General features: G+C 27.5%; 1 protein-coding gene across 1 annotated transcript in view; it reads left to right on the forward strand.

The window, feature by feature from the left end:
• The window catches only part of cntfr (ciliary neurotrophic factor receptor), a 515,148-nt gene that overhangs the window by 247,173 nt on the left and 248,104 nt on the right, over positions 1 to 19,871 (forward strand). The window contains exon 3 of the mRNA XM_036936729.1: positions 6,312 to 6,545. Within this exon, the coding sequence (XP_036792624.1) occupies positions 6,312 to 6,545 (234 nt within the window). The remainder of the gene's footprint in view (positions 1 to 6,311; positions 6,546 to 19,871) is intronic.

The raw sequence follows: 19,871 nt of genomic DNA on the forward strand, positions 1-19,871 counted from the left end.
GGTAGGCAACAACACATTTGCCAGGCTGATCCTCAACACTGGGGCACTTCAAGGGTGCGTGCTCAGTCCCCTCCTGTACGCTCTGTTCACTCATGACTGCACGCCCAGGCACAACTCCAACACCATCATTAAGTTTGCCGTTGACATAACAGTGGTAGGCCTGATCACTAATAACGATGAGACAGACTATAGGGAGGAGATCAGAGACCTGACCGTGTGGTGCAAGGACAACAACCTCTCCCTCAACGTGATCAAGACAAAGTAGATGTGGACTACAGGAAAAAGAGGCCTGAGCATGCCCCCATTCTCATTGATGGGGCTGCAATGGAGCAGGTTGAGAGCTTCAAGTACCTTGGTGTCCACATCACCAACAAACTAACATGGTCCAAGCACACCAAGACAGTTGTGAAAACCTATTCCTCCTCAGGAGACTGAAAAGATTTGACGTGGATCCTCAGATCCTCACAAGGTACTACAGCTGCACCATCGAGAGCATCCTGACTGGTTGTATCACTGACTGGTATGGCAACTGCTTGGCCTCAGACCGCAAGTTCACTACAGAGGGTAGGGCAAATGGCCCGGTACATCACTGGGGCCAAGCTTCCTGCCATCCAGAAAGGCCAGCATGCCGGAGTTGCCGCTTCACTGTTGATGTTGAGACTGGTGTTTTGCGGATACTATTTAATGAAGCTGCCAGTTGAGGACTTGTGAGGCGTCCTTTTCTCAAACTAGGCACGTTATTGTACTTGTCCTCTTGCTCAGTTGTGCACCAGGGCCTCCCACTCCTCTTTCTATTCTGGTTAGTGCCAGTTTGCGCAGTTCTGTGAAGGGAGTACTACACAGTGTTGAACAAGATCTTCAGTTTCTTGTCAATTTCTCACATGGAATTGCCTTAATTTCTCAGAACAAGAATAGACTGACGAGTTTCAGAAGAAAGTTATTTGTTTCTGGCCATTTTGAGCCTGTAATCAAACCCACAAATGCTGATGCTCCAGATACTCAACTAATCAAACAAGGCCAGTTGTATTGCTCCTTTAATCAGAACAACAGTTTTCAGCTGTGCTAACATAATTGCAAAAGGGTTTTCTAATGATCAATTAGCCTTTTTAAAATGATAAACTTAGCTAACACAACGTGCCATTGGAACGCAGGAGTGATGGTTGCTGATAATGGGCCTCTGTACGCATATGTAGAAATTCCATAAAAAATCAGCCGTTTCCAGCTACAATAGTCATTTACAACATTAACAATGTCTACACTGTATTTCAGATCAATTTGATGTTATTTTAATAGACAAAGACATGTTTTTCTTTAAAAAACAAGGGCATGTCTAGGTGAGCCCAAACTTTTGAGCGGTAGTGTCGTAATACACAGAGACACCGAGACACCGAGACACTGAGACACTGAGACACAGAGACACAGAGAAAGAACTCAGAGACACAGAGACACAGAGAGACAGAGACAGAGAGACACAGAGACAACGAGACACCGAGACACAGAGACACAGAGAAAGAACTCAGAGACACAGAAACACAGAGAGACACAGAGAGAGACAGAGACACAGAGACACAGAGACACAGAGAGACAGAGACACAGTAATATACAGAGACACAGAGACACGAGACACCGAGACTCAGAGACTCAGAAATACAAACAGAGAAACAGTAATATACAGAGACACAGAGACTCAGAGACACAGAGACACAGGGACACAGAGACTCAGAGACACAGAGACTCAGAAATACAAACAGAGAAACAGTAATATACAGAGACACAGAGACTCAGAGACACAGAGACACAGGGACACAGAGACTCAGAGACACAGAGACTCAGAGACACAGAGACACAGGGACACAGAGACTCAGAGACACAGAGACTCAGAGACACAGAGACTCAGAGACACAGAGACTCAGAGACACAGAGACTCAGAGACACAGAGACTCAGAGACACAGAGACACAGGGACACAGAGACTCAGAGACACAGAGACTCAGAGACACAGAGACTCAGAGACACAGAGACACAGGGACACAGAGACTCAGAGACACAGAGACTCAGAGACTCAGAGACACAGAGACTCAGAGACACAGAGACACAGGGACACAGAGACTCAGAGACACAGAGACTCAGAGACACAGAGACACAGGGACACAGAGACTCAGAGACACAGAGACTCAGAGACACAGAGACTCAGAGACACAGGGACACAGAGACTCAGAGACACAGGGACACAGAGACTCAGAGACACAGAGACTCAGAGACACAGAGACACAGGGACACAGAGACTCAGAAGTGCAAACAGAGAAACAGTAATACACATATTTAACCCGTTTAAATTGAAAGGCACAAAGTTGCCTTTTAAACCGGTTGCGGTTACCCTGAGACGAGCCCTGTGACACTGTGGGGGTCCTGTACCAAAACATAGAACGCTTCTCCTCACAATCTCCCCTTTCCACAGTGTGGTCACATTAGTTGGTAGTTGATATTATTATGTTACTTAGATTGACACATCGGTTCATCAATAGACTCTAGGGGGATTTATGAACCAGTACATGGCTGCTTAGTGTCTGTGTGTGAGACCTGAGTTACAGAGATGAAAAAACAAATACAAAGACCTGAGTTATAGAGATGATAAAACAACTACAAAGACCTGAGTTATAGAGATGATAAAACAACTACAAAGACCTGAGTTATAGAGATGATAAAACAACTACAAAGACCTGAGTTACAGAGATGATAAAACAACTACAAAGACCTGAGTTACAGAGATGATAAAACAACTACAAAGACCTGAGTTACAGAGATGATAAAACAACTACAAAGACCTGAGCTACAGAGATGATAAAACAACTACAAAGACCTGAGTTACAGAAATGATAAAACAACTGCAAAGACCCGAGTTACAGAGATGATAAAACAACTACAAAGACCTGAGTTACGGAGATGATAAAACAACTGCAAAGACCCGAGTTACAGAGATGATAAAACAACTACAAAGACCTGAGTTACAGAAATGATAAAACAACTGCAAAGACCCGAGTTACAGAGATGATAAAACAACTAAAAAGACCTGAGTTACGGAGATGATAAAACAACTGCAAAGACCCGAGTTACAGAGATGATAAAACAACTACAAAGACCCGAGTTACAGAGATGATAAAACAACTACAAAGACCTGAGTTACAGAGATGATAAAACAACTACAAAGACCTGAGTTACAGAGATGATAAAACAACTACAAAGACCTGAGTTACAGAAATGATAAAACAACTGCAAAGACCCGAGTTACAGAGATGATAAAACAACTACAAAGACCTGAGTTACGGAGATGATAAAACAACTGCAAAGACCCGAGTTACAGAGATGATAAAACACCTACAAAGACCCGAGTTACAGAGATGATAAAACAACTACGAAGACCTGAGTTACAGAGATGATAAAACAACTACAAAGACCTGAGTTACAGAGATGATAAAACAACTACGAAGACCTGAGTTACAGAGATGATAAAACAACTACAAATACCTGAGTTACAGAGATGATAAAACAACTACAAAGACCGAGTCCAAATGGCACCATATTCCCTTCATAGTGCATTACTTTGAGCAGGGTAAATAAGGAATACGGTGCCATTTGGGATGCAGCCTCTGTTCTCTTCTCAGATTTCTCCTCTCTCTGCTCCAGCTGGACATGATCCACGTGTTGTTGATGTTTTAGTTTTAGTTTTTTTTTTTAGTGTTTTAATTTCCCGTGTTGTGGCGCTTCAGGAGGGCGTCTTATGTTCACGTTATCGGTCCCATGTTCAGTTTGGGTGGTGACGTGACCGTGCAGTGTGTTGTAGCAACAGCGTAGTAACTGTGTTGTGACTGTGTAGTAACAGTGTAGTAACAGCGTAATGACCTCATAGTAACAGGGTAGTAACAGTCTAGTAACAGCGTATTAACAGGGTAGTAACAGCGTAGTAACGGTGTTGTAACTGTGTAGTAACAGCGTAATAACAGCGTAATAACAGCGTAGTACCAGGGTGGTAAATGTGTAGTAACAGTGTAGTAACACCGTAGTGACTTTGTAGTAACAGCGTAGTGACTGTGTAGTGACAGCGTAGTAACAGCATAGTAACAGCTTAGAAACTGTGTAGTAACAGTGTAATAACAGTGTAGTAACAGTGTAGTAACAGCGTAGTGACTGTGTAGTAACTGTGTTGTAACTGTGTTGTAACTGTGTAGTAACAGTGTAGTAACAGCGTAGTGACCTCATAGTAGCAGGGTAGTAACAGTCTAGTAACAGCGCAGTAACAGGGTAGTAACAGCGTAGTAACGGTGTTGTAACTGTGTAGTAACAGCATAGTAACAGCGTAATAACAGCATAATAACAGCGTAGTAAAAGGGTGGTAACTGTCTAGTAACAGTGTAGTAACACCGTAGTGACTTTGTAGTAACAGCGTAGTGACTGTGTAGTAACAGCGTAGTAACAGCATAGTAACAGCTTAGAAACTGTGTAGTAACAGTGTAATAACAATGTAGTAACAGTGTAGTAACAGCGTAGTGACTGTGTAGTAACAGCGTAATAACGGTGTTGTAACTGTGTAGTAACAGCATAGTAACAGCGTAATAACAGCGTAATAACAGCGTAGTAAAAGGGTGGTAACTGTGTAGTAACAGCGTAATAACAGCGTAATAACAGCGTAGTACCAGGGTGGTAAATGTCTAGTAACAGTGTAGTAACAGCGTAATAACAGCGTAATAACAGCGTAGTACCAGGGTGGTAAATGTGTAGTAACAGTGTAGTAACGCCGTACTGACTTTGTAGTAACAGCGTAGTGACTGTGTAGTAACAGCGTAGTAACAGCATAGTAACAGCTTAGAAACTGTGAAGTAACAGTGTAATAACAGTGTAGTAACAGTGTAGTAACAGCGTAGTGACTGTGTAGTAACAGCGAGTGACTGTGTAGTAACAGCGTAGTAACAGCATAGTAACAGCTTAGAAACTGTGTAGTAACAGTGTAATAACAGTGTAGTAACAGTGTAGTAACAGCATAGTGACTGTGTAGTAACAGCGAGTGACTGTGTATTAGCAGCTTAGTAACAGCATAGTAACAGTGTAGTAACAGCGTAGTAACAGCGTAGTGACTGTGTGGTAACAGCGTAGTGACTGTGTAGTAACAGCGTAGAGACTGTGTAGTAACAACGTAGTGACTGCGTAATAACAGCGTAGTAACAGTGTAGTAACAGCGTAATAACAGGGTAGTAACAGCATAGTAACAGCGTAGGAACAGGGTAGTAACACTGTAGTAAACGCACAATAACAGTGTAGTAACAGTGTAGTAACAGTGTAATAACAGCGTAGTAATAGGGTAGTAACAGCGTAATAACAGTGTAGTAACAGCATAATAACAGCATAGGAACAGGGTAGTAACAGTTTAGTAACAGCGTAATAACAGCGTAGGAAAAGCATAGTAACAGTGTAGTAAAGGCATAGTAACATCGTAGTGACTTTGTAGGAACAGCGTAGTGACTGTGTTTTAACAGCGTAGTAACAGCATAGCAACAGCTTATAAACAGTGTAGTAACAGTGTAATAACAGTGTAGTAACAGTGTAGTAACAGCGTAGTAACAGCGTAGTGACTGTGTAGTAACAGCGAGTGACTGTGTATTAGCAGCGTAGTAACAGCATAGCAACAGTGTAGTAACAGCGTAGTGACTGTGTAGTAACAGTGTAGTAACAGCGTAGTAACAGCGTAGTGACTGTGTAGTAACAGCGTAGTGACTGCGTAGTAACAGCGTAGTGACTGTGTAGTAACAGCGTGGTGACTGTGTAGTAACAGTGTAGTAACAGCATAGTGACTGTGTAGTAACGGTGTAGTAATGGTGTAGTAATGGTGTATTAACAGTGTATTAACGGTGTAGTAACATCGTAGTAACAGTGTATTAACGGTGTAGTAACGGTGTAGTAAATGTGTAGTAACAGTGTAGTAATGGTGTAGTAACATCGTAGTAACAGTGTAGTAACGGTGTAGTAACTGTGGAGATGAATATGTAGTAACAGTGTAGTAACAGTGTAGTACCGGTGTAGTAACATCGTAGTAACAGTGTAGTAACAGTGTAGTGACAGTGTAGTAACGGTGTAGTAACGGTGTAGTGAATGTGTAGTGAATGTGTAGTAACAGTGTAGTACCAGTGTAGTAACATCGTAGTAACAGTGTAGTAACGGTGTAGTAACAGTGTAGTAACGGTGTAGTGAATATGTAGTAACGGTGTAGTGAATGTGTGGTAAGAGTGTAGTAACAGCACCCTGCTCCTCTCTCCTCTCTAGGGGCCAGTATTCAGTATGAGCGTATGGGTGGGGACGTGACTATGCAGTGTGGCTCTCTGGACAGCGAGGCCAGCGTGACGTGGAAGGTAAACGGGACGGACGTGAAGGCACGCCACCGGGAGGAGGGGTCTAGACTCATACTGATGGAGGTGGACCTCTCTAACAACGGACTCTACACCTGCTTCCAGAACCCCAACGGAGAACGACGGGACCAAATCAACCTACGTATCGGAAGTGAGTTCTAATAAAGATCCTATCCCGTCTCTCTCTTCCTCCTTCTCCCCTCTCTCTCTTCCTCCTTCTCCCGTCTCTCTCTTCCTCCTTCTCCCGTCTCTCTCTTCCTCCTTCTCCCCTCTCTCTCTTCCTCCTTCTCCCCTCTCTCTCTTCCTCCTTCTCCCGTCTCTCTCGTCCTCCTTCTCCCGTCTCTCACTTCCTCCTTCTCCCGACTCTCTCTTCCTCCTTCTCCCCTCTCTCTCTTCCTCCCTCTTCTCCCATCTCTGTCTATTTTTATTTCTTTACGTAAGTAAGTTATAACAAGCAGATTGTCACCCTCTTCCTTGACCACATTCTCTCACCCTAGTAAAACCTAAACCTACTTGAAGGTAACAGTGCTTGCTGTTGCCCCTAGTGGCCTCCTGAAGTCCTCAGACAAGAATGGATGTGGTTTACTGACTTGTGTCACGGTTGACCTGGCTGGACAGGCCTGTATATGTGTGTGACAGGCATTGTCATGGGAAGAAGGGGTCCTGAGGGTGCTGCAGAACCCCCTGAAGAAATAAAAAATGAATGTATACATATAGCCATATATACGATGACAGGACAGACCAGTGTGTGTGTGACAGTGCTGAGAGGAGAAATCAGAGATGTGTCCCAGTGTGTGTGTGTGTGTGTGTGAGTGTGAGTGAGTGTGTGTGTGTGTGTGTGTGTGTGTGTGTGTGTGTGTGTGTGTGTGTGTGTGTGTGTGTGTGTGTGTGTGTGTGTGTGTGTGTGTGTGTGTGTGTGTGTGTGTGTGTGTGTGTGTGACAGTGCTGAGTGGAGAAATCAGAGATGTGTCCCAGTGTGTATGTGTGTGCGTGTGTGTGACAGGCCAGTATGTGTGTCTGTGTGTGTGTGACAGGCCAGTATGTGTGTCTGTGTGTGTGTGACAGGCCAGTATGTGTGTCTGTGTGTGTGTGACAGGCCAGTATGTGTGTCTGTGTGTGTGTGACAGGCCAGTATGTGTGTCTGTGTGTGTGTGACAGGCCAGTATGTGTGTCTGTGACAGTGCTGACAGTGTATAGTGCACTACTTCTAACCAGGCTCATAGGGTGTGTAATGCTCATGTCTCTCTGGTCAGAAGTAGTGGAACATAAAGGTAACGGGAAAGCGTCCCTAGTAGGAAGGGGAAGAGGTATTGTAGCATTGTTTATTACAGTTCACAGTTTATTCGCCATGGCACTCGATACAACAGGTGTAGAACAGTACAGTGAAAGTCTTACATTGAGAGCTCCAATAATGCAGTGATTATAATACATATAATATAGACAATAATACATATATTAATACATATAATATAAACAATAATCACAAAAATATAGAAAATAATATAGACAAAAATATAGATAATAATATAGATAATAATATAGACAATAATCACAATAATATAGATAATAAAATAGATAATAATATAGACAATAATCACAATAATATAGATAATAATATAGACAAAAATATAGATAATAATGTAGATAATAATATAGACAATAATCACAATAATATAGATAATAAAATAGATAATAAAATAGATAATAATATAGACAATAATCACAATAATATAGATAATAAAATAGATAATAAAATAGATAATAATATAGACAATAATCACAATAATATAGATAATAAAATAGATAATAAAATAGATAATAATATAGACAATAATCACAATAATATAGATAATAAAATAGATAATAAAATAGATAATAATATAGACAATAATCACAATAATATAGATAATAATATAGACAATAATCACAATAATATAGACAATAATATAGACAACAATCACAAAAATATAGATAATAATATAGACAAAAATATAGATAATAATATAGATAATAATATAGACAACAATCACAAAAATATAGATAATAATATAGATCATAATATAGACAATAATCACAATAAAATAGATAATAATATAGACAATAATCACAATAATATAGATCATAATATAGACAATAATCACAATAATATAGATAATAATATAGATAATAATATAGATAATAATATAGATAATAATCACAATAATATAGATAATAATAACGACAATAATCACAATAATATAGACAATAATCACAATAATATAGATAATAATAACGACAATAATCACAATAATATAGATAATAATATAGACAATAATCACAATAATATAGATAATAATATAGATAATAATCACAATAATATAGATAATAATATAGATAATAATCACAATAATATAGACAATAATCACAATAATATAGACAATAATCACAATAATATAGATAATAATATAGACAATAATCACAATAATATAGATAATAAAATAGATAATAAAATAGATAATAATATAGACAATAATCACAATAATATAGATCATAATATAGACAATAATCACAATAATATAGATAATAATATAGACAATAATCACAATAATATAGATAATAATATAGACAATAATCACAATAATATAGATAATAAAATAGATAATAAAATAGATAATAATATAGACAATAATCACAATAATATAGATCATAATATAGACAATAATCACAATAATATAGATAATAATATAGACAATAATCACAATAATATAGATAATAATATAGATAATAATCACAATAATATAGACAATAATCACAATAATATAGATAATAATATAGATAATAATCACAATAATATAGATAATAATATAGATAATAATCACAATAATATAGATAATAATATAGATAATAATCACAATAATATAGATAATAAAATAGATAATAAAATAGATAATAATCACAATAATATAGATAATAATCACAATAATATAGATAATAATAACGACAATAATCACAATAATATAGACAATAATCACAATAATATAGATAATAATAACGACAATAATCACAATAATATAGATAATAATATAGACAATAATCACAATAATATAGATAATAATATAGACAATAATCACAATAATATAGATAATAAAATAGATAATAAAATAGATAATAATATAGACAATAATCACAATAATATAGATCATAATATAGACAATAATCACAATAATATAGATAATAATATAGACAATAATCACAATAATATAGAAAATAATGTAGACAATAGTCACAATAATATAGATAATAATATAGACAATAATCACAATAATATAGATAATAATATAGACAATAATCACAATAATATAGATAATAATATAGATAATAATCACAATAATATAGATAATAATATAGACAAAAAAATAGATAATAATATAGATAATAATATAGACAATAATCACAATAATATAGATAATAATATAGACAATAATCACAAAAATATAGATAATAATATAGACAATAATGTAGATAATAATATAGACAATAATCACAGTAATATAGATAATAAAATAGATAATAAAATAGATAATAATATAGACAATAATCACAATAATATAGATAATAATATAGACAATAATCACAATAATACAGAAAATAATGTAGACAATAATCACAATAATATAGATAATAATATAGACAATAATCACAATAATATAGATAATAATATAGATAATAATCACAATAATATAGATAATAATCACAATAATATAGACAATAATCACAATAATATAGATAATAATAAAGACAATAATAATAATAATATAGATAATAATATAGGTAATAATCACAATAATATAGATAATAAGAAAGATAATAATCACAATAATTTAGAAAGTAATATAGACAATAATCACAATAATATTGATAATAATATAGATAATAATATAGACAATAATCACAATAATATAGATGACAATATATATAATAATATAGACCTACTACCAGTAATATAGACACTACTAATATAGATAACAATATAGATACTACTACTACTACTACTACTAATAATAATAATATAGATAACACTAATAATAATAATAATATATATACTACTACTACTAATAATAATAATATAGATAACACTAATAATAATAATAATATATATACTACTACTACTAATAATGATATATATACTACTAATAATAATAATGATATATACACTACTAATATAGATAACAACATAGATAACACTAATAATAATAATTATATATATACCACTACTAATAATAATAATATAGACACTACTAATATAGATAACAACATTGATAACACTAATAATAATAATAATATATATAACACTAATAATAATAATAATATAGATACTACTAATATAGATAACAATATAGATACTACTACTACTAATAATAATATAGATACTACTAATATAGATAACAACATTGATACTACTACTACTAATAATAATATAGACACTACTAATATAGATAACAACATTGATACTACTACTACTAATAATAATAATAATATATATACCACTACTAATAATAATAATATAGACACTACTAATATAGATAACAACATAGATAACACTAATAATAATAATAATATATATACCACTACTAATAATAATAATATAGACACTACTAATATAGATAACAACATAGATAACACTAATAATAATAATGATATATATTCTACTAATATAGATAACAACATAGATAACACTAATAATAATAATAATATATATACCACTACTAATAATAATAATATAGACACTACTAATATAGATAACAACATAGATAACACTAATAATAATAATAATATATATACCACTACTAATAATAATAATATAGACACTACTAATATAGATAACAACATAGATAACACTAATAATAATAATAATAATATATATACCACTACTAATAATAATAGTATAGACACTACTAATATAGATAACAACATAGATAACACTAATAATAATAATAATATATATACCACTACTAATATAGATAACAACATAGATAACACTAATAATAATATATATACCACTACTAATATAGATAACAACATAGATAACACTAATAATAATATATATACCACTACTAATAATAATAATATAGACACTACTAATATAGATAACAACATAGATACTACTACTACTAATAATAATATAGATACTACTACTACTACTAATAATAATAATATATATACCACTACTAATAATAATAATATAGACACTACTAATATAGATAACAACATAGATAACACTAATAATAATAATGATATATATTCTACTAATATAGATAACAACATAGATAACACTAATAATAATAATAATATATATACCACTACTAATAATAATAATATAGACACTACTAATATAGATAACAACATAGATAACACTAATAATAATAATAATATATATACCACTACTAATAATAATAATATAGACACTACTAATATAGATAACAACATAGATAACACTAATAATAATAATTATATATATACCACTACTAATAATAATAATATAGACACTACTAATATAGATAACAACATAGATAACACTAATAATAATAATTATATATATACCACTACTAATAATAATAATATAGACACTACTAATATAGATAACAACATAGATAACACTAATAATAATAATGATATATATTCTACTAATATAGATAACAACATAGATAACACTAATAATAATAATAATATATATACCACTACTAATAATAATAATATAGACACTACTAATATAGATAACAACATAGATAACACTAATAATAATAATAATATATATACCACTACTAATAATAATAATATAGACACTACTAATATAGATAACAACATAGATAACACTAATAATAATAATAATATATATACCACTACTAATAATAATAATATAGACACTACTAATATAGATAACAACATAGATAACACTAATAATAATAATAATATATATACCACTACTAATAATAATAATATAGACACTACTAATATAGATAACAACATAGATAACACTAATAATAATAATAATATATATACTACTACTACTAATAATAATATAGACACTACTAATATAGATAACAACATTGATACTACTACTACTAATAATAATATAGATACTACTACTACTACTAATAATAATAACAATATAGATAACACTAATAATAATAATAATAATAATATATATACTACTACTAATAATAATAATATAGACACTACTAATATAGATAACAACATTGATACTACTACTACTACTAATAATAATATAGATACTACTACTACTACTAATAATAATAACAATATAGATAACACTAATAATAATAATAATATATACTACTACTACTAATAATAATATAGACACTACTAATATAGATAACACTAATAATAATAATAATATATACTACTACTAATAATAATAATAACAATATAGATAACACTAATAATAATAATAATATATACTACTACTACTAATAATAATATAGACACTACTAATATAGATAACAACATAGATAACACTAATAATAATAATATATACTACTACTAATAATAATAATATAGACACTACTAATATAGATAACAACATTGATAACACTAATAATAATAATAATATATATACCACTACTAATAATAATAATATAGACACTACTAATATAGATAACAACATAGATAACACTAATAATAATAATAATATATATACCACTACTAATAATAATAATATAGACACTACTAATATAGATAACAACATAGATACTACTACTACTAATAATAATATAGACACTACTAATATAGATAACAACATTGATACTACTACTACTAATAATAATAATATAGACACTACTAATATAGATAACAACATAGATAACACTAATAATAATAATAATATATATACCACTACTAATAATAATAATATAGACACTACTAATATAGATAACAACATAGATAACACTAATAATAATAATTATATATATACCACTACTACTAATAATAATATAGACACTACTAATATAGATAACAACATAGATAACACTAATAATAATAATTATATATATACCACTACTAATAATAATAATATAGACACTACTAATATAGATAACAACATAGATAACACTAATAATAATAATAATATATATACCACTACTAATAATAATAATATAGACACTACTAATATAGATAACAACATAGATAACACTAATAATAATAATAATATATATACCACTACTAATAATAATAATATAGACACTACTAATATAGATAACAACATAGATAACACTAATAATAATAATTATATATATACCACTACTAATAATAATAATATAGACACTACTAATATAGATAACAACATAGATAACACTAATAATAATAATTATATATATACCACTACTAATAATAATAGTATAGACACTACTAATATAGATAACAACATAGATAACACTAATAATAATAATAATATATATACCACTACTAATAATAATAGTATAGACACTACTAATATAGATAACAACATAGATAACACTAATAATAATAATAATATATATACCACTACTAATAATAATAATATAGACACTACTAATATAGATAACAACATAGATAACACTAATAATAATAATAATATAGACACTACTAATATAGATAACAACATAGATAACACTAATAATAATAATAATATATATACCACTACTAATAATAATAATATAGACACTACTAATATAGATAACAACATAGATAACACTAATAATAATAATAATATATATACCACTACTAATAATAATAATATAGACACTACTAATATAGATAACAACATAGATAACACTAATAATAATAATAATATATATACCACTACTAATATAGATAACAACATAGATAACACTAATAATAATATATATACCACTACTAATAATAATAATATAGACACTACTAATATAGATAACAACATAGATACTACTACTACTAATAATAATATAGATACTACTACTACTACTAATAATAATAATATATATACCACTACTAATAATAATAATATAGACACTACTAATATAGATAACAACATAGATAACACTAATAATAATAATGATATATATTCTACTAATATAGATAACAACATAGATAACACTAATAATAATAATAATATATATACCACTACTAATAATAATAATATAGACACTACTAATATAGATAACAACATAGATAACACTAATAATAATAATAATATATATACCACTACTAATAATAATAATATAGACACTACTAATATAGATAACAACATAGATAACACTAATAATAATAATTATATATATACCACTACTAATAATAATAATATAGACACTACTAATATAGATAACAACATAGATAACACTAATAATAATAATTATATATATACCACTACTAATAATAATAATATAGACACTACTAATATAGATAACAACATAGATAACACTAATAATAATAATGATATATATTCTACTAATATAGATAACAACATAGATAACACTAATAATAATAATAATATATATACCACTACTAATAATAATAATATAGACACTACTAATATAGATAACAACATAGATAACACTAATAATAATAATAATATATATACCACTACTAATAATAATAATATAGACACTACTAATATAGATAACAACATAGATAACACTAATAATAATAATAATATATATACTACTACTACTAATAATAATATAGACACTACTAATATAGATAACAACATTGATACTACTACTACTAATAATAATATAGATACTACTACTACTACTAATAATAATAACAATATAGATAACACTAATAATAATAATAATAATAATATATATACTACTACTAATAATAATAATATAGACACTACTAATATAGATAACAACATTGATACTACTACTACTACTAATAATAATATAGATACTACTACTACTACTAATAATAATAACAATATAGATAACACTAATAATAATAATAATATATACTACTACTACTAATAATAATATAGACACTACTAATATAGATAACACTAATAATAATAATTATATATATACCACTACTAATAATAATAATATAGACACTACTAATATAGATAACAACATAGATAACACTAATAATAATAATTATATATATACCACTACTAATAATAATAATATAGACACTACTAATATAGATAACAACATAGATAACACTAATAATAATAATAATATATATACCACTACTAATAATAATAATATAGACACTACTAATATAGATAACAACATAGATAACACTAATAATAATAATAATATATATACCACTACTAATAATAATAATATAGACACTACTAATATAGATAACAACATAGATAACACTAATAATAATAATTATATATATACCACTACTAATAATAATAATATAGACACTACTAATATAGATAACAACATAGATAACACTAATAATAATAATTATATATATACCACTACTAATAATAATAGTATAGACACTACTAATATAGATAACAACATAGATAACACTAATAATAATAATAATATATATACCACTACTAATATAGATAACAACATAGATAACACTAATAATAATAATAATATATATACCACTACTAATAATAATAGTATAGACACTACTAATATAGATAACAACATAGATAACACTAATAATAATAATAATATATATACCACTACTAATAATAATAATATAGACACTACTAATATAGATAACAACATAGATAACACTAATAATAATAATAATATAGACACTACTAATATAGATAACAACATAGATAACACTAATAATAATAATAATATATATACCACTACTAATAATAATAATATAGACACTACTAATATAGATAACAACATAGATAACACTAATAATAATAATAATATATATACCACTACTAATAATAATAATATAGACACTACTAATATAGATAACAACATAGATAACACTAATAATAATAATAATATATATACCACTACTAATATAGATAACAACATAGATAACACTAATAATAATATATATACCACTACTAATAATAATAATATAGACACTACTAATATAGATAACAACATAGATACTACTACTACTAATAATAATATAGATACTACTACTACTACTAATAATAATAATATATATACCACTACTAATAATAATAATATAGACACTACTAATATAGATAACAACATAGATAACACTAATAATAATAATGATATATATTCTACTAATATAGATAACAACATAGATAACACTAATAATAATAATAATATATATACCACTACTAATAATAATAATATAGACACTACTAATATAGATAACAACATAGATAACACTAATAATAATAATAATATATATACCACTACTAATAATAATAATATAGACACTACTAATATAGATAACAACATAGATAACACTAATAATAATAATTATATATATACCACTACTAATAATAATAATATAGACACTACTAATATAGATAACAACATAGATAACACTAATAATAATAATTATATATATACCACTACTAATAATAATAATATAGACACTACTAATATAGATAACAACATAGATAACACTAATAATAATAATGATATATATTCTACTAATATAGATAACAACATAGATAACACTAATAATAATAATAATATATATACCACTACTAATAATAATAATATAGACACTACTAATATAGATAACAACATAGATAACACTAATAATAATAATAATATATATACCACTACTAATAATAATAATATAGACACTACTAATATAGATAACAACATAGATAACACTAATAATAATAATAATATATATACTACTACTACTAATAATAATATAGACACTACTAATATAGATAACAACATTGATACTACTACTACTAATAATAATATAGATACTACTACTACTACTAATAATAATAACAATATAGATAACACTAATAATAATAATAATAATAATATATATACCACTACTAATAATAATAATATAGACACTACTAATATAGATAACAACATTGATACTACTACTACTACTAATAATAATATAGATACTACTACTACTACTAATAATAATAACAATATAGATAACACTAATAATAATAATAATATATACTACTACTACTAATAATAATATAGACACTACTAATATAGATAACACTAATAATAATAATAATATATACTACTACTACTAATAATAATAACAATATAGATAACACTAATAATAATAATAATATATACTACTACTACTAATAATAATATAGACACTACTAATATAGATAACAACATAGATAACACTAATAATAATAATAATATATATACCACTACTAATAATAATAATATAGACACTACTAATATAGATAACAACATAGATACTACTACTACTAATAATAATATAGACACTACTAATATAGATAACAACATTGATACTACTACTACTAATAATAATAATATAGACACTACTAATATAGATAACAACATAGATAACACTAATAATAATAATAATATATATACCACTACTAATAATAATAATATAGACACTACTAATATAGATAACAACATAGATAACACTAATAATAATAATTATATATATACCACTACTAATAATAATAATATAGACACTACTAATATAGATAACAACATAGATAACACTAATAATAATAATTATATATATACCACTACTAATAATAATAATATAGACACTACTAATATAGATAACAACATAGATAACACTAATAATAATAATAATATATATACCACTACTAATAATAATAATATAGACACTACTAATATAGATAACAACATAGATAACACTAATAATAATAATAATATATATACCACTACTAATAATAATAATATAGACACTACTAATATAGATAACAACATAGATAACACTAATAATAATAATTATATATATACCACTACTAATAATAATAATATAGACACTACTAATATAGATAACAACATAGATAACACTATTAATAATAATTATATATATACCACTACTAATAATAATAGTATAGACACTACTAATATAGATAACAACATAGATAACACTAATAATAATAATAATATATATACCACTACTAATAATAATAGTATAGACACTACTAATATAGATAACAACATAGATAACACTAATAATAATAATAATATATATACCACTACTAATAATAATAATATAGACACTACTAATATAGATAACAACATAGATAACACTAATAATAATAATAATATATATACCACTACTAATAATAATAATATAGACACTACTAATATAGATAACAACATAGATAACACTAATAATAATAATAATATATATACCACTACTAATAATAATAATATAGACACTACTAATATAGATAACAACATAGATAACACTAATAATAATAATAATATATATACCACTACTAATAATAATAGTATAGACACTACTAATATAGATAACAACATAGATAACACTAATAATAATAATAATATATATACCACTACTAATATAGATAACAACATTGATACTACTACTACTAATAATAATATAGATACTACTACTACTACTAATAATAATAACAATATAGATAACACTAATAATAATAATAATAATAATATATATACTACTACTAATAATAATAATATAGACACTACTAATATAGATAACAACATTGATACTACTACTACTAATAATAATATAGATACTACTACTACTACTAATAATAATAACAATATAGATAACACTAATAATAATAATAATATATACTACTACTACTAATAATAATATAGACACTACTAATATAGATAACACTAATAATAATAATAATATATACTACTACTACTAATAATAATAACAATATAGATAACACTAATAATAATAATAATATATACTACTACTACTAATAATAATATAGACACTACTAATATAGATAACAACATAGATAACACTAATAATAATAATAATATATACTACTACTACTAATAATAATATAGACACTACTAATATAGATAACAATATAGATACTACTACTACTACTAATAATAATAACAACATAGATAACACTAATAATAATAATAATATATACTACTACTACTAATAATAATATAGACACTACTAATATAGATAACAATATAGATACTACTACTACTACTACTACTAATAATAATAATATAGATAACACTAATAATAATAATAATAATAATAATAATATATATACTAATAATAATAATAACGATACAGATACTACTAATAATATTAATAATATAGATACTACACCTACTAATAATAATATTGGTAATAATATTGATAATAACAATGTAAAAAAAAGAAGAATAATTTCTATAATAATAATATAGATAAAAGTAATATATATATATATATAATAAAACTATTAATAACATAGATAATAATAGAATATATGATTAAATAAAAACACACAAGAGCTACAATGAGAGTTAAAGAAACACAAGAATACAAGTATACACAGGGCTACTGGAGTGGATATATATAC

Source organism: Oncorhynchus mykiss, chromosome 12 (assembly GCF_013265735.2).
Source record: "Oncorhynchus mykiss isolate Arlee chromosome 12, USDA_OmykA_1.1, whole genome shotgun sequence".
Classification (NCBI taxonomy): Eukaryota; Metazoa; Chordata; class Actinopteri; order Salmoniformes; family Salmonidae; genus Oncorhynchus; species Oncorhynchus mykiss.